This window comes from Plectropomus leopardus, chromosome 3 (assembly GCF_026936395.1).
Source record: "Plectropomus leopardus strain MGB_pleo_1.0 chromosome 3, ASM2693639v1, whole genome shotgun sequence".
Lineage (NCBI taxonomy): Eukaryota > Metazoa > Chordata > Actinopteri > Perciformes > Serranidae > Plectropomus > Plectropomus leopardus.
The window spans coordinates 2,765,934-2,785,509 of NC_142178.1; the positions used below are offsets into that span (position 1 = coordinate 2,765,934).

Consider the following 19,576-nt stretch of genomic DNA (forward strand, 5'->3'; position numbering starts at 1 on the left):
AATCTAAAGAAGTCACTTTCCACCTCTGAATATTTGTTTATTTATACAGCTTGAAAACACACAGGGATAGTGAACGTCTGCTGTTTTAGCAACTACCATAACTGTTTTTACAGCTGGCGTGGATCACAGATCACTAATGGAGTACGTTATTTTTTTTAATGTTTGTAGCTTTCCAGCTTGGAAGCAAAACAAAATACCCTCCATGTTTACAGCTAATGTTAACCACTATGATGGAAACTAGAAAAAGATTTTTTCTTGAGTTTAAAGTGGCGACACAGAGAGAGGTGTGTGTATGCTGAGTGGTGATTAGGTTACTTATCTTTATCATTTCTAAACTGCTCGAAAGTGTAGGCGTTCACTTGATAAAAAACATGATAAAACACGTTTGGAGGAGTTGCATTTGGCAGCTGGTGAAAATCGACTGACCACAGCCAAATCAACAAATCAAATCGAACTGTGAGCCCTAAAATCAAAAGTCTAGTCAAATCATGGAATTAGAGAATCCTGTGTGAACCGCTGACAGTGGAATAAGCCTCTATAAATCTCTATTAAGGGTGAAATAACGCAGTGATATACCGTGAAACCACGAGAATCCTTAAAAATACCAAGATACAAATTTAAGGTCATACCATCTGGCACTACCATCAGGCTTTATGACTGCAAAAATGGAGTCCAACTTATCAGTTTTTATTTCATAGAAAACCTCAAGCGCACAGCCAGCATCTCTCTCATATGGTGCCTCGAGGATTGACAAGCAAAAACTGTTGGGTGTTTCATTCTCCTCCCAGGGTCATGGGGTTAAGTGTTCTATAACACCAGCACCCTGGCTCTCATCTCCACAGTCACTGCTTTCTGTTTTCACCTGAAAAATGACTCTGCAATCAGAGCTCACACTATGGACAAACAACACTTGCAGAAACCGTTACTGCTGGACCAACGCAGAGGCAGCAGCGTTTACTACACTTGAACTGCAGCAATGTAAAGACAACAACTGTGCACAGCCACACTGATTCAGCATGAGAGCAGCAGTTCCCTTACCTGTCCATGAGGCTGCATGGCACTGTACGGCATGCTCTGGTTCAACACTTTCTGCTTCATCAGCAACATCCTCTTCTGCTCTTCACTGAGGTGGGCCGTCTGCCCCGGGATCGGCCCCTGGGTCTGCCCTGGCCCCGCGCCCTGGCCGCCGCCTCCTCCACCACCCATGTAAGGAGGCATCATTGGGTTCTTCACCTGATTGTTCCCTCCAATGGGAGGTGTCATCCTCTGGCCTATGTGATCGACCCCAGCACCGCTGAAGTGACTCAGCGGTTTGGTGTTGTTGTAGGACAGTATGGCTGCTGTTTGCTGCTGCTGCTGCTGCTGTTTGGACAGGGTGCTCTGGTTTGGCTGCTGCTGGCCCATCATGCCCATATGGTTGTGAGGGAGGTAGTTGTTCATGGGGGTTTTGGGCCCATTGTTGGGAGTCATCCCAGCCACTAGAGGGCCCTGTGGCGTGTTAAAGGCTTGCGGTGGGTACATCATGGGGCTGTTGGGTTTGTCTTGGTTAAAGGGACCAGAGTTATAGGGACTGGTTGGAGCGCCTGCAGGGGACCAGTTGGCTGCTTGCTGCTGCTGCTGCTGCTTCTGCTGCAGCAGTTTAGCTCGCTGCTGGGCCATCGCTTTTAGCTGCTCTGCTGGAGAAAGTTCAGGCGTCACCGGCCCCACAGGCTGACCTCCAGAGGCCACTCCGGCTGCTCCAGGTCCCGTGCCCGCCTGACTCACCCCTGGGCCCGGGTTCATCATGTATCCATTCCCAGGCCTTGAGACTGCTTGTGTCTGAGCCTGGGTGGGGGTCTGAGGGGAGCGAGCCACGCAGTTGTGCAATGGGGAACCTGATGCCATGGCGACGGCTGGAGACTGCTGCAAAGGTTGCTGAGGAGGCGTTCCATTGGCGGTGGTGGCAAACTGGGGGCCTGACGAAGACGGTCGCACCTGAGGAGTTCAAACACAAAACAACCCCATGAGACCTACTGACTGTTAAATCTTACATGACTTGTTCTACACAACAATAGTGACCTATCGCAAAGCCCCACCCTCGAGCGCCACAAACCAATCACATTTCATGCAGCTACATAGTGCACTCTGTGTACAACTAAGTATACATGATTGTTAATAATAATAATAATAATCACATAACAATAATAATACAGGCATAGAATCATTTTAAAAAAATCTCAAAAACATATGAAAAACTGATGCAGTATTCACAGGAAATAATCTGCCCAAAATACATCTAAAGTTCTCTTTTTACACAAACTGTACATTTTATTATTTTATCAGATGTTATGTACTGCTAATGTTATACATTGAAAAAATTGAAAATTTTAAATATTCATAAAATAAGCCACTTGGTCAGGGGTCATGAGTTGGCTTAATGAAAGTAAAGGTGTCTCTTTGGGAAAATATTAAGAATCGCTGCCAGTGACAACTCTAGAGCTTTCTTATGAACACGTTGTCTCTTGTTTAATCTGTACACAAACAGCAAAGTAAAACAGCACTCTGTGGTTTTAGGGAGTGACTTCTCAGAGTCTTGTTATAAGAGTTTTCTGATACCATCGTGCCTGTGCAGATATATTGAAGCCTGTGCTCACTGGCCGTACAGAGCAGATACCGCACAGAGGCACCTGATGAACGGATAAAGTCTTGTTGGTCAATAAATGCTTACAGCAGCTCCCCTTTAACTCGCAACTTTCTGTTTGTACATTTCTGTTTGTGAACATATTGAACAAATGTGATACAACTTTCTAATCAGACAGCTTTACAAATGTTGGTAGTTTTATTTTTGGACCTTGACGAGAGCTGGGCTAGCTGTCTGCACTCTGCTTCAGTCTTTCTGCTAAAATAAGCTAATCTCGTCCTGGCTTCAGCTCCGTACTTCAGCTTGATCATCTCATCTAACTCTCAGAAAAAGATTTACATGATAGCAGAGGCACATTCGCTCATTAAAGCAAAAAAATGAACACTTCTGCTTAATAAAAAATAAATGAAACAATATAAATAAAATGCAGAGGTGGAAAGAGGTTGCCGCTTTTATTGTGGTAATCTACAAGTAACGTGACGTTGTATCCGTTTTAAGAAACACAAAGCAGACAACAGATTGCTCCAGGGATGGCGTTTTTCTGTAGGACGACGTGGAAGTAAGCCTCCCCCGGTTCCCTCATCAAAAAGCCTTTGGGATTTTTCCACAGGATTTTGGATTATTGCAGAAAATAAGATGTGTTGTTAACGCTTATGAAACTTACACGTTTTGTTCCGCAAGATAATCTTAAGAAATGAACACGACTTTTAGGATTTTTGAAACCTAAATGTAATCGCCAAAAATGAAAACCTAATGTTAGGCTATAAACTAAGTACACTATAGCTGTGTCACAACCGCTACGAGGCTGTAAATCTGTGTTCAGCATGGTTTGATGTGATGACCTTCTGTCGTCTCATTTATTCACTTCACTGCCAGTTTTCAGACACATAAAAGCTTCAAAGTTCAGAGTGGGGTATTAACTGACCTATTTTGAAAGTCACTTCAGCTTGTGGCAACCACAGACCTTATTTCAGACTTCTAACTAAAAACACATTGAAAAAAATGTTGACTTTGAGACGAGGGAACCAGAGGTGCTGAAATGCTAACTACTTTCCAGGTTTTAGGACTCATTACTAGGTTCTCTTTGGTGAACAGCCCGAGGACATGGACCTTCAGCTGCTCAAATGCATCTTGAATTCAGCCAGCAACCCCCCCCCCAGCCAGATTGGCAAACTTTCTGCTGCTGTTACATTAGATTAGACCCAGCCTGCTGTCAACTCCAGAGCTGGGGTTTGCATTTCCGGAGTCCGTCTGTGGAGCTTCTGCCTGCTCTCCTCCCAGTGAATAGTCTTCTGGCAGTGCAAAGAGGCAGAGGAACTGCGGTGGGGCCAGCTTGCTAGTTATGGATCCGTACAAATACTGACTTTTTTGCGCCCTCATATCCATTGTATCAATGCAGACACGCCAAAGGCTGCTAAAGAACAAGAGCAACAGCGAGTGTGCAAGCATTTCAGAGCCCCTTTTTCAGTTCACAATGGCATCCCCCTCAGATAAACAGCTCAACTTTTAGAGTGCAGACAGACGTCACCATTGAGACCACAAAAACATTATTTAATTTACCACCTCTCTATGCAGTATATGATGTTGCTGAAGTTAAATACACGTAACGTGCATTGTTTTGAAAATATGTCTCATACACTGTCTCTAGAGGAGTATGATTTAGCTTTTTCCCAGTTGTCTAGTGTTAAAAAAAATCGCCATTAAATGGAATATAACAATACTTGTAGAATTCTATAATTATATTGCTATGTAATGCCCTTGCAATGTCCACACATATCTTCAGATTTTTTGTTTTATTGTGAGACAGACTGTCTTGCTGCTCTCAGACCAAAATATCAGTTAGCTTACAACTTTGTTCGGCTATATAACCCCAACACACAGTGTTCATGTTTGTTTGTCTCTCATTCTGCACACCTCACAGTTGTATTCATGTATAATTTAGAAACTGTACAATAAAGGACCAAAATGTGTGAATATAAATGATTTAAAAACAAGACTCGGTTCCTGTTTGAAACCATTTCAAATTTCCTGATTCCTGAAGAAAGTGGATCAGAAGCAGAAAAGGAAATCAGAATTATTAGGAGCCTAACTAAACTCCTAAACCCCCATTTTCAGCCTAAAACCACTATATATGTGTAGTATTATTAATAAATTCAGGTCCAAGTCTTTTAGTGAAAAGTGTACTGAACAAAATTTAAATGCAACACTTTGTTTTTGCTCCCATTTCCACAGGTTTAAGTTAAAGATCTAACCCAGCTAACAATTTTTGGTTCTAAAAACGTTCTGAGAATAGCACAATGCAACCAATGCAACGCTTTAGTATTCAGCGGCAAGTTTTCTTTTAGTTCTCAGAATGTTCTTCTTAAAGTCAAGGTGACATTCTCTATAAACATCAAACAAACATCTTTTTTTTTTGTTAACATATCACATTATATTTTCATAAAAATGGTCTGTGATCTCAGCCCTTAATAACATGTTATGATTGTTATTTTGAAAATGTTCCTCCTTTGTTCCCATGTAACAATGTGGGAACATTTTATGAAAGAACATTCTATGATCTGTCATCTCTCAACATCACCAAAACATCCTCATAATGTTGCAGTTATAACGTCACGTCTTAGTCAGCATCTAACCTTTGGCTTTAGGAACATGATTTGAAACTACAAACATCCTTTAAACGTTCTTTTTTTTTTTTTTTTTTACATTAGAAATGTTTTCTTTAAAACATTATTATAACTTGTAGGTAACGTTAGCCAGTGTTGTGGGAAAGTTCCCTGCTAGCTGGGAATACTTTTTTATGCAATGAATAGATATATTTCTCTCAAATTTTGGTTGCCAGTGAGCACTTCTCCATGATAATCCATTCACCTGGTAGGTGTGGCATGTCATGATTAAACAGCATCATCACTACACAGGTGTGTCTTGGGACGGTTGCAATAAAAGGCCACTCTAAAATGTGCAGATTGATTGGTTGCATTCATACATTTTGTTCGATGTCTTCAAATTCTACATATTCTGTTATGAATATGTAAAGTAACTGCCCTCTACTACTTGAAACCTGGCTACTGCATGGTAGGTGATGGATATGGTGGAAACTTTTGTAACCAACCAACTCCCCCTCCTCTCGTCCGCAGCACAAGGGAGTGACTGGGCGTGTGTTAGTCCCCCTCCCAGCCCTGCACATGTTGACACTTTCTGCATTGTAGAGGATTTTTTTCAAATATCCTGGGTAGAGGCACCTTAGCCAAAATTTTGGGATTTAGTTACTCATCGAAAAACCTGCAATTTCTACTCATTATCTAAAATCCTTGCATCAGCATTGGACCATAAACTGCAATTTGTACTGTGCATGTAGATAATACCTCGTTCATGAATTGTACATTTTTTTTTTTACCATATTTGGCATATGGAGAAAATACATGCCATTTCAACTACGTGCACTGCCGTGATCAGCGCTGCTGCAAATCAATGACATATCCCAGACTGTGATAATAAAAATTTTAAAAAAAACTTTGCATGCAGTATATTCAAAGTAATTCATTTTCTGTCTTTTTTTCATGTAAAAATCTAGTGGCATCATGACAAAAAAGGCAATTAAAGGGTTAAAATTTAGAAAATTAATGAATATTTAATATTCAAAGTAGAAAATTATAATAATAAATTATAATAATATATATATATATATATATATATAATAATATTTTTATCACCTGATTCTGAAAAGCGCATTTTGTGTGCAGCGCGGGTATTTGACCCTGCACAAAAAAGTATAAATATCAATGTTGCTGCTAATTACTGACATATCAAAGGCTGTGATAATCCCCAAAAAATCTAGCATGTAGTATACTGAAAATAATTCATTATTTGTGTGCTGTTGTTTTTTTTTTCACCTAAAAACACAGTGGCATCATGACAAAAACCTAGCATTTAAAGGGTTAAAATTCTAAAAAGAAATAAAAAAATGAATGTATATTTCATAGCTATGATTAGGATTGAAAAACTCAGTGAAAGTAGAAAATAATATTAATGTTTAATATTTCTTAAAGCTTGACTTGATCAGCACATTTTGTGTGCAGAGCGATATGAATGTGTGTAATTTAAAAGGGGTTAAGTGGGGACTCCAAATATGGGTTACACGCTAACAGTAAACTATAATTCTAACTTGAGAGAAAATAACAGACAAATGTGACTAAATCGCCAAAAGTGGTCACACATTAGGACAGAAATAGGGGTTAAGTGCTCCTGCCATAGGACACTGTCTCAGTACTAACCTGTGGTGAGCCCATGGGGACCTGAGGGCCCCCCTGTGGAGGCTGAGGAGGAGGAGGAGGCAGGGCTGTTGCTGGTGCCGCCCCCCCTCCCGCTGCCGTCGTGTTCCCAGCTGCTTCTTGTGGTCCGGGTGTCTGATTGTTTGCCAGCCTGCCAAACTCTGCCTCTTTCTTGTCCTCAAAGTCCTCATTGAAGAGGTCGTGCATATCGTCCTCTGGCACAGTGTTAGCCAGTTCATCGATCAGCTCCTGCCACTCCTGGTCATTGAGGTTGATGTCTGAGAACAGTTTGTTCTGATTGGACAGAGACTGGGGATCGGAGGACTCCATCCCGCCTCCGTCATCCAGTGGCTCCTGTTTAAGGTCTTTGAGGAGGCCAAAGCTGTCCTCCAGGTCCAAGGAGCCATTCAGCTTCATGTCTGGGAGATGGCTGCCACCGTTCTTCCCCAGCTCGTCTGACGCCTGGCCTACGTGGTTGCCGTTGCTGTTTGTAGTGTTGTTTCCGGTGGAAGTGTTTGGCCCACTAAGTAAGGGCTTAATGTCCATTTGGTGATGCAGTGGGGAGATGGGAGGGACATTGTTGTTATTGTTGTTGTTAGGGAGACCTGTTAGTGAATCCAAGCCCGCGGAGCCCTCCTTCCGTACCCGTTTGGTCGTCGGCGAGTAGCTGCCTCCATCACAGATGCCGTTCTGTTCTCCATTGAGGGGCGATCGTGCACTGTCCAGTTTCCTTTTTACAGTCTCCTGGAGCTGTATCAAAGAAGACAAAGACAATGGATTAGGTTTGGACTAGCACCAGATAGGATATGTTATTGATATGAAAACTTTTCTAGGGTCTTCAGGTCGCTTACAATGGGAGCAACACGAGATACCAAATCAATAAGGCAACAGGCAGCTTTCTCCCTACACACATCAACAACTGGCAAGAGAATGCAAGAGGTGTGCCGAAAATCCAAACATCACCAAGGCAATCGAATTTTCTCTACTGATTCAGTCGAACTGAAATAATGTTCACACCAGTTCCTTGAGAGAGCACAACCATTTGTATGTTTTCTCAAGAAAAAAGTCAAACATGAGGCAAAACATTGAGAAGACAAGCAGAACTCTTTGCAGGCTGGACTCAAGGTTTTCTAAGGAGGTTAGAAAAGATGAAAAAGAAGAGTTCATTCCATCTGTAGTATTCTCCATCATTAGAATCAGCCAATGGGTGGATGAGCTGCCCTGTCTAAACCCACACCCCAGTCATAACCTTACTGTAAGCAGCCACCGCACAGTCCACCAAACTCCCCAGTCTCAGTGCTTCTGTCATGACACAGACAAGATAACGACGGGGTGCTAACGAACGCTGGATGGCAGTTAAGGTAATCACTATCATAGACCTGGGCTGAAGAGGAGAAGAGGTGTGGAGGGACAACAAACAGAAACTCAGACAGAGTGAGAGAAAAACGAGACAAAGGGAATGCAACAGGAGAGGAGCAACACCATCCCAGCATGAGAAGATTAAAATTCTCTCTGCTTTGGACTTTTATAAACACTAAAAAAGTGCTCTCCATCACTAGGCAGGTTTCCATTAAAGATTTGCACAGAACTTGAGCAAAATCTTTCAAAATAAAACACAATTGTGAGATGATGTTCTTCAACTTCTTCTCTGGTGATAACATTCTAAGAAACATGGTGATGGATGTTCAAAACATTAGCAGCTTTATTTCTTTTGCAGCCACCACACTAGCCGTCATTATTTCCTATACAAGGCCACGTAGGCGTTATGGAGCGATAATGGAAAGGCGAGCCCTTTATTCATGAGAGCGGCCACATATGAGGGATTTCTGGGAGGTGATAGTCCACGATTTCACGGAGGAATTATAGATTCAAAACTTCCGGATGATCCACTTAACCTTTGACGAGGACTAATAATGGATTATCTTATTGTGTCGTGTTGTGTCGTCTTGTATTGTATCCCTGAGGGAGCCAGTTTCTACCGACAAGCGCATAGCCATAGCTTCATAGTCAAAAAAGAGTTTCCATTGCAGTTTTGTGAAATATATGCTTTTTTAAATCGCCTGACATACCAACTCATGTGAGCAGAAAGACTTTTTTTGCCATACATCAGAGTTTTTTCATGGCTAACATGTTTCCATTAGGCGTATTTTATATTCCCAATTCCGATTTGCGCAATTATTTAATCCCATATTGTGACTACGGAGCAACAATGTGACTTGGAAATCTTTGCAATTTATGAACTGGAGAGCTGTTAGTTTGTTTCCGGCTCACACTGGATGAATCCTCATACCGCCTTTACAGTCTAACTTTCTGCTAACGCTGATACAAGCTTCAAGTCCACAACAAAAAAAAAAACACTTCCAGCCTGAGTTGAGTCGGGTCCTTCAAAATAAAAGCACAATGGGTTCCACTTTGATTTACTTAATTGTAACAATACTTAATTTAAATTGACAAATCTGCATATAATTCAACTTTGTACTTTACTTTATTTAACATTAAAACAGTATTTTATTAAACGTATAGAATTAGTTTATGTAACTTTATTTATGGCAATAGCTACTTTATTTGTAACTGTAGTTTATTTAATAATTTAGTATTTTAGTAGTTTAAAGTAGTAGAGATTTCAAAATATCGAGATACGGTATATGTCGTGTATCAAGATTTAGCCTAAAAATACTGTGATATTATTTTAAAGTCATATTATCCCCAGCCCGAGTCAGCGCCCATTCATTTCCAAAGAGCACACCCAATTTGAAACACCAAAACTCACATCATCCCTCACTCCAGCCAATGGTTCATCTCTATCACTCGCTCAGTCACTCATGGACAGACTTTTGCATTAATAAGCCTGGCCTCATACGCTGCAGTTCAGCCAATAAGGGCTTTTGTTTCAGGAGAAAAGCCATGCATGTGTCAGAAGTGGGCATGCTGTAGTCCTCACCCTCATGAGGATGGCATGGAAGCTGGCAGTGATGTAGAGTCAGGTAACCACTGGGAACTGGCAACAACTAAACTATGATGAAAGGGGGGGGGGGGGTCTAAAAATTGAGGTTTCTGTGCAGTGACTATGCAATCTAATAAACTCTCCATTTTCCTCTTAACTCCTGTTAATTTCAAAGCCTAATGAAGTTGGCAGAGAAATAGTTGATGCTATTAAAATGACGGATGGGAAGCAGGGACCTCATTTATGAAAGGTTCCCAGGGTGCAAATTTTGTGCTCAGACGCAAATCCAAGCCAAAGTTTAGGCTTCATTAAAAAAATGAACTTGCATTAAAATCAGTGGCATAGGCTTGCCCTTAACGTGATTGTGCATGGAACAGATCCGACAATTCAAGTATTATTTCCTCTGTTTGTTCTGCAAACAGCCTGGATAAAGTCATAGATCAGGCTGTGCTCACAAAGTGTTCCTACATTTTCCTGTGAAAAGCAATGCACCCAAATTTGTACACTTATTTTGAAAGGCTGCCATCACATGACCAATGCATTGACTGGAGCAAACAAGGAAGCAGTCCTAAGAAGGCAGGTTGGGGTTTTAGGGAGATAAAAAATAAAAATCAGACTCCCTCCCGGGAATTTCCTCAGAAGAAGTAACAGTTACCATCTCTTTTCGTAGGATATTAGGAGAACCATTCTATGAGGATCCGCTGCATGTACTATTCTTAAGCCAAGTTCAGACCAAAGACGTGCAACCACTTGCATTGAACCTGCCAACGTTCTCAAAACCAGCCAGTTTACAACTTAGTAAGAAATGTTCCAAAAACTGCAAAAAAAGTAGATTTACAAAACTTTTTTACAAAAAACAAAAAATTGGGAAAAACAACATTTCTTATTACCGTAATAACATATTTAAAATCATATTACTACAATTTTTCCTTTTCCTTTCTTTCTTTTTTTAAAAACATTTTTTGTTTTGTGTATGTTTTTTTTGGTGGACACATTTTCAGGTAATTTTCTTGTACTTCTTTTTTTAAATTAATGTCGTGCTCATTTTCAGGCCATTTCTTCTTTGTTGCTCTTTCCTTTCCTCCCATGACAAAGAATTCCAGCCAGTTTGCTCAGGTTTTAATGGGTTAATACTACAAACGTCTGCTATAATTGAAAAAAAACTACATTAACGTCCCTTCAAAGATCATGTCATTAAAATATGCAATATACAAAAAAAAAATCTGTTGTAATACTATCCTGAAAAATATACACCTTTACCCCATTAGTCAATTTACACACATGTCACACACACACAAAAACACACAATTACACAAAAGCTTTCCAATGCACGATGACTGGAGCAATTCACATTTACAGTTGGCTCTGTGTGCATCCTGCACATCTACATTTCAAAAAGCCCTCTGTGGAAAAAAAGGAGCTCAGGAGCAGTAACATATTTTGTAAAATCCACACTCTCAGCTGTCACATGTAAAAGAGTCAAACACACACACACACACACACACAAAGGAAGCACCACTGATACATGTGTGTGCAAATGCATGCTTTGCTCTTTGTTATTCAGACGGAACGATAGACGAAATATATTCAGATTGTATTCTGACCCTGAGGTGGACCTGCTCATGCTGGCGCACACATTCGCATACATGCACACACACACACACACACACACACACACACACACACACACACACACACACCAATACATCCTTTTTGACTTTCTTGGTTTACTTGAGAGTATGTGTGTGTGTGTGTGTGTGTGTGTGTGTGTGTGTGTGTGTGTGTGTGTGTGTGTTACAGGCTTTCCCTAAATGCCAGTGACTCATGTTGATAATAACAGACTCGCCTTTCAAAGCCCACCTATAAAAACTCCCATAATTATCCAGGTGGTGTGAACTACAGCACCCTCCCACACACGCACAAGCGCGTGCACACACCAGGTTTTGCACACACACCCACCTATAAAAAATTACGAATTTAACCTTCTTGATAAGATCCTGGATATAGACACAGAAACAAAAAAAAAGAGGAATGCATGCAGACAGAAAGAGAAAGACGGACTGTCTGCTCACTTGTGTGTGAGTCAGCATACCACAGCCTGAGGGAACGTGCCCGGATGAATGATAAAACTGAGCCACAACCAAATACTTTATATCAACCGCACTTCATTAATCATTTGCTTCTTTTAGCACAATTAGCAACCCAATGACACCTCTGAATAACAGTAATGTACCTGGCAATGTGCTCATTTGATAGTCACAGCACTAAAACGTATGAATTGGGAGAAACAAGCGTCTGCATGTGTGAGGGAGTCAGGTGAAGACAGAGAGAGAGAGGAAAAGATATGGAGAGTCAGAGACAAAGAATTTTGAAGTAGTTTAATCAAGCTGGAGTGCTTAGCGAGAGCGTGGGGAAAAGAGCATCGGAGAAGAAAAGGACGAGAGGATGTAAAAGAGCAAAGACAGGAGAGGGAGAGAAAGGAAGAGAGCGCCGCTTGTTTCCCCTCCTGCATCTCTCTCTGTATTCTTTGACATAAACACCTGCTGACTGCTCCTCTGTCGGCTCCCACAACAGAGAGAGAGGGAGGGAGGATGACAAAGATACAGAGAAACAAAGGTAAGAGAGAGAAAGAGAGAGACGCACACAAGGAAAACGAAGGGATTCATTTGTCAGGCAGATGGTCTTTTTTCCTTTGAGTGGAGGAGCAAGCAGAACATGAAGATGAAGAGGGGGAGAGAGGGGGAGAGAGAGAGAAAGAGGAGGGAGGCAAGAGAGAGAGGAGGAGATAGGTGGCTTGATGGAAAGGCATAGCGCACCAAATGACAGCAGGGAGCAAACGATGAGAGGGTGATCAGAGAGGGAGAGGGAGGGAGAGGAGAGAGACAGAGATGGAACTACTAAGGTGCTGTTGTTATAGCAACCTGCTGCTCTGGTGCTTTGTGCACCGCATCCTCCTTCCGCCTCCTCCTCTCCTCTCGCTCACTTTACTCCCTCTCTGTAGAGGTTGAGCATCATATCCAATTCAAACCAAAGCCTGAACATAAAGAGCACGAGACAGCTCCAGAAGACAGGATTATTTTCATGCTACATGTTTAGGCAGACGTGTCTTTTGGCCCGAGGAGGCTGATTAACAGCACAAAGCTTTTGTCTTGTACAGCTAGAGAACAGTGTTTAAACCACACCTTCTATGGTGATTATCAGGAGGAGTTTGAATATAGATTGTACAAGGTGTTACATTATAAACCTTATCAAAAATCTCACATCTTCTTCGAAAATGATTGCCTGAGCCATACTATGCAGCCTTTCCTCTTACCAACCTCTATTCATCCATACTCCCTCACTCCTGTTTTCCTCACCCAGTGGTGGTTCTAGCACATTTGGTGCCCTATAGGTGCCTAACCCTATTTCACTTGAAAACACATCTTTGAAAAATGAAAAAAATAAAATAAGCAAAAAGCCTTTTTACTATTTATATCATAATTCCCTCACTATTATCAATTTTATATTGCTGTAAACACATCAACAAATTTCACCTTCAAACTAGGGCCGGGCGATACGGCTCTCAAATAATACTGCAATATTTGAATGCTATATCATTATAGACAATGTACATGTTAATATTTGAAATGTCCTTTAACCTTTTATCAACTCCTAAAATACAAAATTATTGAATGAACTGCAGTTACAATAAAGTTAAATCAAGTAGCTATTGTCATATAATTATGTTGAATACACTTATAACAACCTTTAATAAAATATAGTTATGACGCAGTTAAAGTACTTTTATAATGAAAATTTTAAATGTATTGTTATAATTAAAGGCCGGAAGTGTTGATGTTTGAATGTAAATGTGAATGTATGGGAAACTCTGAACACACATATAAAACACACTAAGTGGCTAACTGGTCATGAGCCAAGAAAAAAAACAAAAAACAATAACAGTTTACCAAAGAACAAACACATCAACAGTATACATACATGTTTTTGCATTGTTTCTGTTAAAACAGGATTAAGTTTAAGTATCATCTGCATATCAGTATGTCTGATCCATGAAACTCTTGCTGAGAACTCAGCCACAAAGTCCAGAACAGCAGTTTGTAAATAAATCCTGATCCCACTGTCACGAAGGGGTTAACCCATCCACTGAGTGGCAAGTTATTATTATCATTATTTATCAGTCAAATTTCACAGTCAAAGGATAAACATATGGGTATTTCTCTTGCAAAGGGATGAAATCATTGTCTACATTTGTAAATCAATCACAGAATACAGCCAGCATTATTTTGTTTGCAAAGATGAATAATGTCGATTCAGTGTAATCACAGAGCCACAAATATGGGTCCGAATTGTCCAATTTTCACAAGGTCTTTACTGGTGCAAGCTACTATGTACCTTGTTTGTATGTGTGTGTGTGTGTGTGTGTGTGTGTGTGTGTGTGTGTGTGTGCGTGTATGTGCTTGCTCCTGGTCTGGCCCACTAGACTGTGAAATGAGTCAATTAAATCAAACAGGTCTTTAATAAGTAAATGTGTGTGTGCCACTGTGTGTGTATGTGTTGTTGGCCCGCATCCACCTATTTTAAACCATAAACTGCCAGTAAAAGCTGTGGTTCAGTTACAGTTTCTCTAACATGATGTAACCACAAAAACTGACAAGTTTCTGAGGCTGTGTCAGGAACTGACAGTAGGTGTGCACCAAAAACTGTTGCGACTTACTGTATTGGGAAATTTAATTTTAATAAAAAATCTAGTTGATCTGATATGTTTTAAAGGATTATTTCACAAGACGAGAGAGGTATAGACCAACAGGACAAATTGCCCAAACATATCCTTCGGTTTCATTACCTCACTAACTTGCCTTTTGGGTTTACAGCATTGTTTTCAGCCAAAGAACTTAAGTCCATGACTGTTTTGTTTATTATAAAAGAAGCCAAGAGCAGGTGCCATTCAAATGGCAACCTCCGAAGCAAAAAAAGGAAGCCAACGCAGAAGTGCAAAAGACTGCAGTTCCTCTAATGACCTTTTGAGGCTAGCTCCAAACAGAGTCAATCCCCATAAACCCTCATGTTAAAATGCAAAACTTTATAGCAGAGATAAACATGTTTACAGCCTGGTACACAAAAAAACAGTTTTTGGTCTCTATAGCTAATTTCAACTAGCATGACAACTGTAAGCCTAGAACACACTGCCTGCAGGAGTAGCACATGAGCGTCACTGAACCTGTTGGGTTTTTTTTTTGAGTGCCCATGGTAACAAGTCAGAGCAGCCACAGGTGCATCTCAGCCGCGGTACATCTAGAGAAATGTTGGCTTGCTGATTTCTTCCGCGCAGTTGTCAGGAGAAATAGACAGTGAAAATGGTGTTTTGTCACAGAGATGAGGAAGTTCAACTATATCTGTTTTACTCAAACTTTACTGCTTCTGTTTCAAAATAAAAGTCGTCTAACTGTCTCTGTCAACATAATCCCTTCTGTAGTTAACACAAGGCATTTTATTGTGAAACATATGCAGGGCCGTGTAGTTGACAATGCAGGAGCTGCATGACTTCAGAAATTAGTGGAATATTTGCTTATAAATGTATAGCAGCAGGTAGCTCTGCAGCAGTGTCACAGCCACAACACTGCCAGTGTGGACACCACGAGTGTGCAATGCACTGCAGTTTGGCGAGGTTGCTGTCACACACTGCTCACACAGGCAGCGTGTTCCAGGCGTAAGGGGGTGATTTTTACATAACTCTCTCGCTAACATTTTATGAAGGCTTAAAGTTAAGTATAAGGACAGGGCCACTTGAGTGACAAGCTGTCTGTGTGGCATTGCTCGAGTCCCCCCCTCACTTCTCCACAGCTCCAGCCTAATGTCCAAATATGGTCACTTAGGTCCAAAAAACCAAGATGGCGACAGCCAAATTGCTAAACTCAAGGCTTCAAAATAGGACAAACCAACGGGTGTGGTGATAGCAGCTACATTGATTGTGTTATACAGTGTAAGGTGCTGTGATTGTTTATTATGAAATCTCACAGTTTTGTGAGCAGAGATGAAATGAAAAAAGGTCACCTCTCCGTCTTGTGGAATGCCAGTTACACAGTCTTTTTATTTCATTACCCCTCAAGTCATTTTCGAGTGAAGAGCACAAATCAAGAGTGAAAACAAGCACAAGTGCCAGAGAGTCCGTCCTTCATCTCAGGGACACTGGTTCAAGCATGTTAGCAAGCGCACGTCCTGCCTAAGTGTCCTTGAGCAAGTCACTGGAACACACCACATGGCCCTGACATGAATGCTCTGTACGCAGGTCCAGGCCCAAGAGTTTGGAGAGATTTGGAACGGGTTCATGTCGGTGTGCAGGTTTGAGTAATCTCTGAACCTTGAACAAATAATGCGCTTATTTGTTGGTTTCTTGCAAGAGTTAGATGAGGAGATGACATCATTTTTGGGTCTATATGGTAAAAATGGATCTAAGCAGTTAGCTTATGCTGTTACCTTGTCTTCATCTCAAATCTCACAAATCACAGTTTGGACTGTAAAACACCAGCCTGTGCAGCACCTTAACATTATTTTGATGACTGCAGATTGTAATAACTTTTTAATGCCGGCCTTTTAACACACAATTCCATGCACAGTTAAGTAGAGCTACAGTTATAGCTCGATTACAACAATAAGTTGGACTACTGTCGGAGAATTGATTCATTGACAGACGTATGTCTGACTCCACCACAGTAGGTGCCGATATGCCCCCTTTCAGCTAGTTGCTATTGGACCTTCTACCAGTTGACATATTACGTCACATAGCAAACAAGTTAGCAAGTGGCGAATGGGTTGCATGTCGAACAGTGACAACATGGGTAACTTTTCTGTGCTCTACATTTCAAACGTTCTCTATACTTTACTTGGTACCTTCGTCTTGTTTTGTTTACTTCCCCTTTTCTTCTTCTTCTTATGTTTTTCTGCCTTTCTTCTACAGATTTATGTTATTCGACTTCCGGGTCAAAGCCCGGCGCGGGGACTATGGAGCATGCTCAGAACACCGAGGCCAGTTCAGGTCCAGTTGAGGCGTTTACATAAAAGAGTAAATCGACCCCAAGCCGCATTATCTAAGTGTGTTAGTCCAACTTTGAGATGTAAAACTGAGTACAATTTCAGTCGGACTAACATGTCTACATGTATTTTAAAAGTTCAGTTTTAGTTGAACAAACACAACAATTCGGCTTTTTCTAACTGAGTTTTTGCTTTCCTGACCACATCCCTGAACGTTGGGCAATACACAGAAGACAAAAACAAAGAGTCTGTGGGAGTGAAGGACAGAAAGCACCAAGTGACAAGAGGAAGGTGCAAACAAAAGAACCATTTGGCCGCCATCCCAGAGAATAGAGAGTGTGTGTGAGTGTGTGTGTGAGTGTGTGTGTGTGTGTGTGTGTGTGTGTGTGTGTGTGTGTGTGTGTGTGAAAGCGCCTGCCAGTCTGCCTTCTGTACACAGGGGGCCTACACACCCCTGATTTGAATACACACACAATTCTAAACTTTACTACAATGTCATAAATGTTGTCTTTCCCAGTTGTGCAGATGAATCCACTATGTTTCTGCAGTCGGAGCATTTGCAGATTTAAGTAATGCTTCTTTAGCATTCACACACACACAAAAAAAAAAAACTATATTAACCAACATGCATTCTCGTGTCATGACTCTGCGTTGGCAAAATATGTGCTTTTTAGTTCATCAAGGCTACATGTCCTGTCCAAAAACTCTGGGATGTACTTCAAACTTTATGTTATATTTATTAAAAAAGAAGCCATGCACATTTGCTTGCAAAAACAAAAATGAGGAACCTATTTCAGTAGCAATCAGGACTGCTGGAGAGCATGGCGTACTGTATCTGACTGGACAGTCGGTGTTGTTTGACTGTTATGGTATTGTAGTAATTGTTATTGTAGTTTGTATTTGTTGCTTGTGTTGGTTGCTATTTCAATATGGCACATTACCAGGGGTAGCATGGCTAATGTCGCTGTATGATTGCATATCCGTAATAGTATTATTTTCTTTTTTTTAAAATTTATTTAATAATTAATTTAATTTATTTATTTAACACTTTTTAGCATTTTACTATTGTTGTTGTTGTGATGGACTATTACACTCCTTATGTGACTATGCCTGGTGCTACATTTACTGTTGTATGTTAACCATGGTGGCAAATGAGTTTCCCCTTTGGGAGTTAATAAAGTTTATCCTATCCTATCCTATTCTAGACATCAGGTAATTCATGTCCTATAGTACCACCCTACGGAGGCAGGTAACACACACACACACACACACACACACACACACACACACAGATTGAGCAATATTGTTGTGTGCTTCATTACAGTTCTTTCTAATATATGTGTGATTTCTGTGTGTGTGTGTGCAGTGTGAGCCTGTACATGAACGTGTGACATCGTGTGACATCAGCACTTTCAAGCCTGCTGACCTGACATAAAAATCTTGTGGCCACAGAAAACCATCAGGTTCCCCTTCCCATCCCCATCCATCTCAGACCCCCGTCTCAATAACAGAGACCTTTAACATGTGTGTGTGAATGTGTGAGTGTGTGTGTGAGAGAGAGAGACAGAGAGAGAGAAAGAAGGAAAAAAAGTCAGCAGGCTAAGCAGCAGTGTGTGTTAACACACATATTTACAAACCATTAGCAGTAAATGCACAACTAATTATCATCCGAGTAAAGGACTGTATGCGTGTGTGTGTGTGTGTGTTTGAGTGTGTGTTACCCGTGCGTGTGTATGTCTCAGAGTGTGTATGTTTTTATTTCCGAGATAAAGTGTAAGTAAGAAAGAGGGCAAGCAGAGAGCGGAGAAGCAACAAAGAGAGAGAGAGAGAAGAGGGGACGAGAGAGGGGAAACTGTGTGTGTGTGTGTGTGTTTGTGTGTGTGTGTGTGTGTTTGTTAGTGGTTCCTGGCTGAGCAGATCCTCTCTATTTATAGAGCTGCGGCTCCTTCCTGTTTCTGGAGCTGTACCATCACACCAGGAGGGGGGTGGGGGTTGAGAGTGAGAGAGGGGGGGGTTAAGAGAGGGAGGAAGTGTGAGTGGGTGTGTGGGAGGGGAGACTGGTTGTGTTTGAGTCTTTAGTAAATCAACAGATCCACCCCTTCTCTCTCTCTCTCTCTCCCCCCATCCCATCCCTTCTTCCTCCCCCTCCCTCTCTCTTACTCAACAACATGAGCTCTGCCAGCAGCTACGACAAAACTCAGACAGGGAGAAGCAGAATCAGAGGAAACTAAACAGCGCTAAAGGATGATTAGTGGCATATTTCTGCATGCCATGGTGACAGTACAGAGCTCTGTTGCACAACGGGACGATGATGATTGAAAAAATAATGTTGAGAGATGGTTGTGGACATGAATGACTAGAGCCACAGCAACAATGGTTGACCCATTAGCTTTATAAAATCATGTGGTCTGTGTGTGACTGGAACCCTTCTATTGTTCTTTGCAACCAGACAAATTGAGAATCAAAGTTTGGTTCTGTGGGACTCACAACAGACAGAAATGAAACCCCACTGAATGACTGAGACTCACTGAAACAGTGTATGAGAGCAGTAATCCTCACAAACAGCACAGCCACTCCCTTCCTATACTGCCTGTGCAGACACACTCTGGCTGATCAAGCAGTTTGTCATACAAAAAAATCTGGAATTTGGTTACATTTATAAATGGCAAAAAAACAGGTAGGTTATGCTGTGTTGAAAAAAAAAACAAGAGTATA

At 41.2% G+C, this 19,576-nt stretch overlaps 1 protein-coding gene across 1 annotated transcript in view; it reads right to left on the reverse strand.

The window, feature by feature from the left end:
- The window catches only part of maml3 (mastermind-like transcriptional coactivator 3), a 155,142-nt gene that overhangs the window by 71,791 nt on the left and 63,775 nt on the right, over nt 1-19,576 (reverse strand). Inside the window, exons 2-3 of the mRNA XM_042485283.2 lie at nt 6,892-7,638; nt 1,039-1,974 (exon numbers count right to left, since the gene is read on the reverse strand). Coding sequence (XP_042341217.1) covers nt 1,039-1,974; nt 6,892-7,638 — 1,683 coding nt within the window. The remainder of the gene's footprint in view (nt 1-1,038; nt 1,975-6,891; nt 7,639-19,576) is intronic.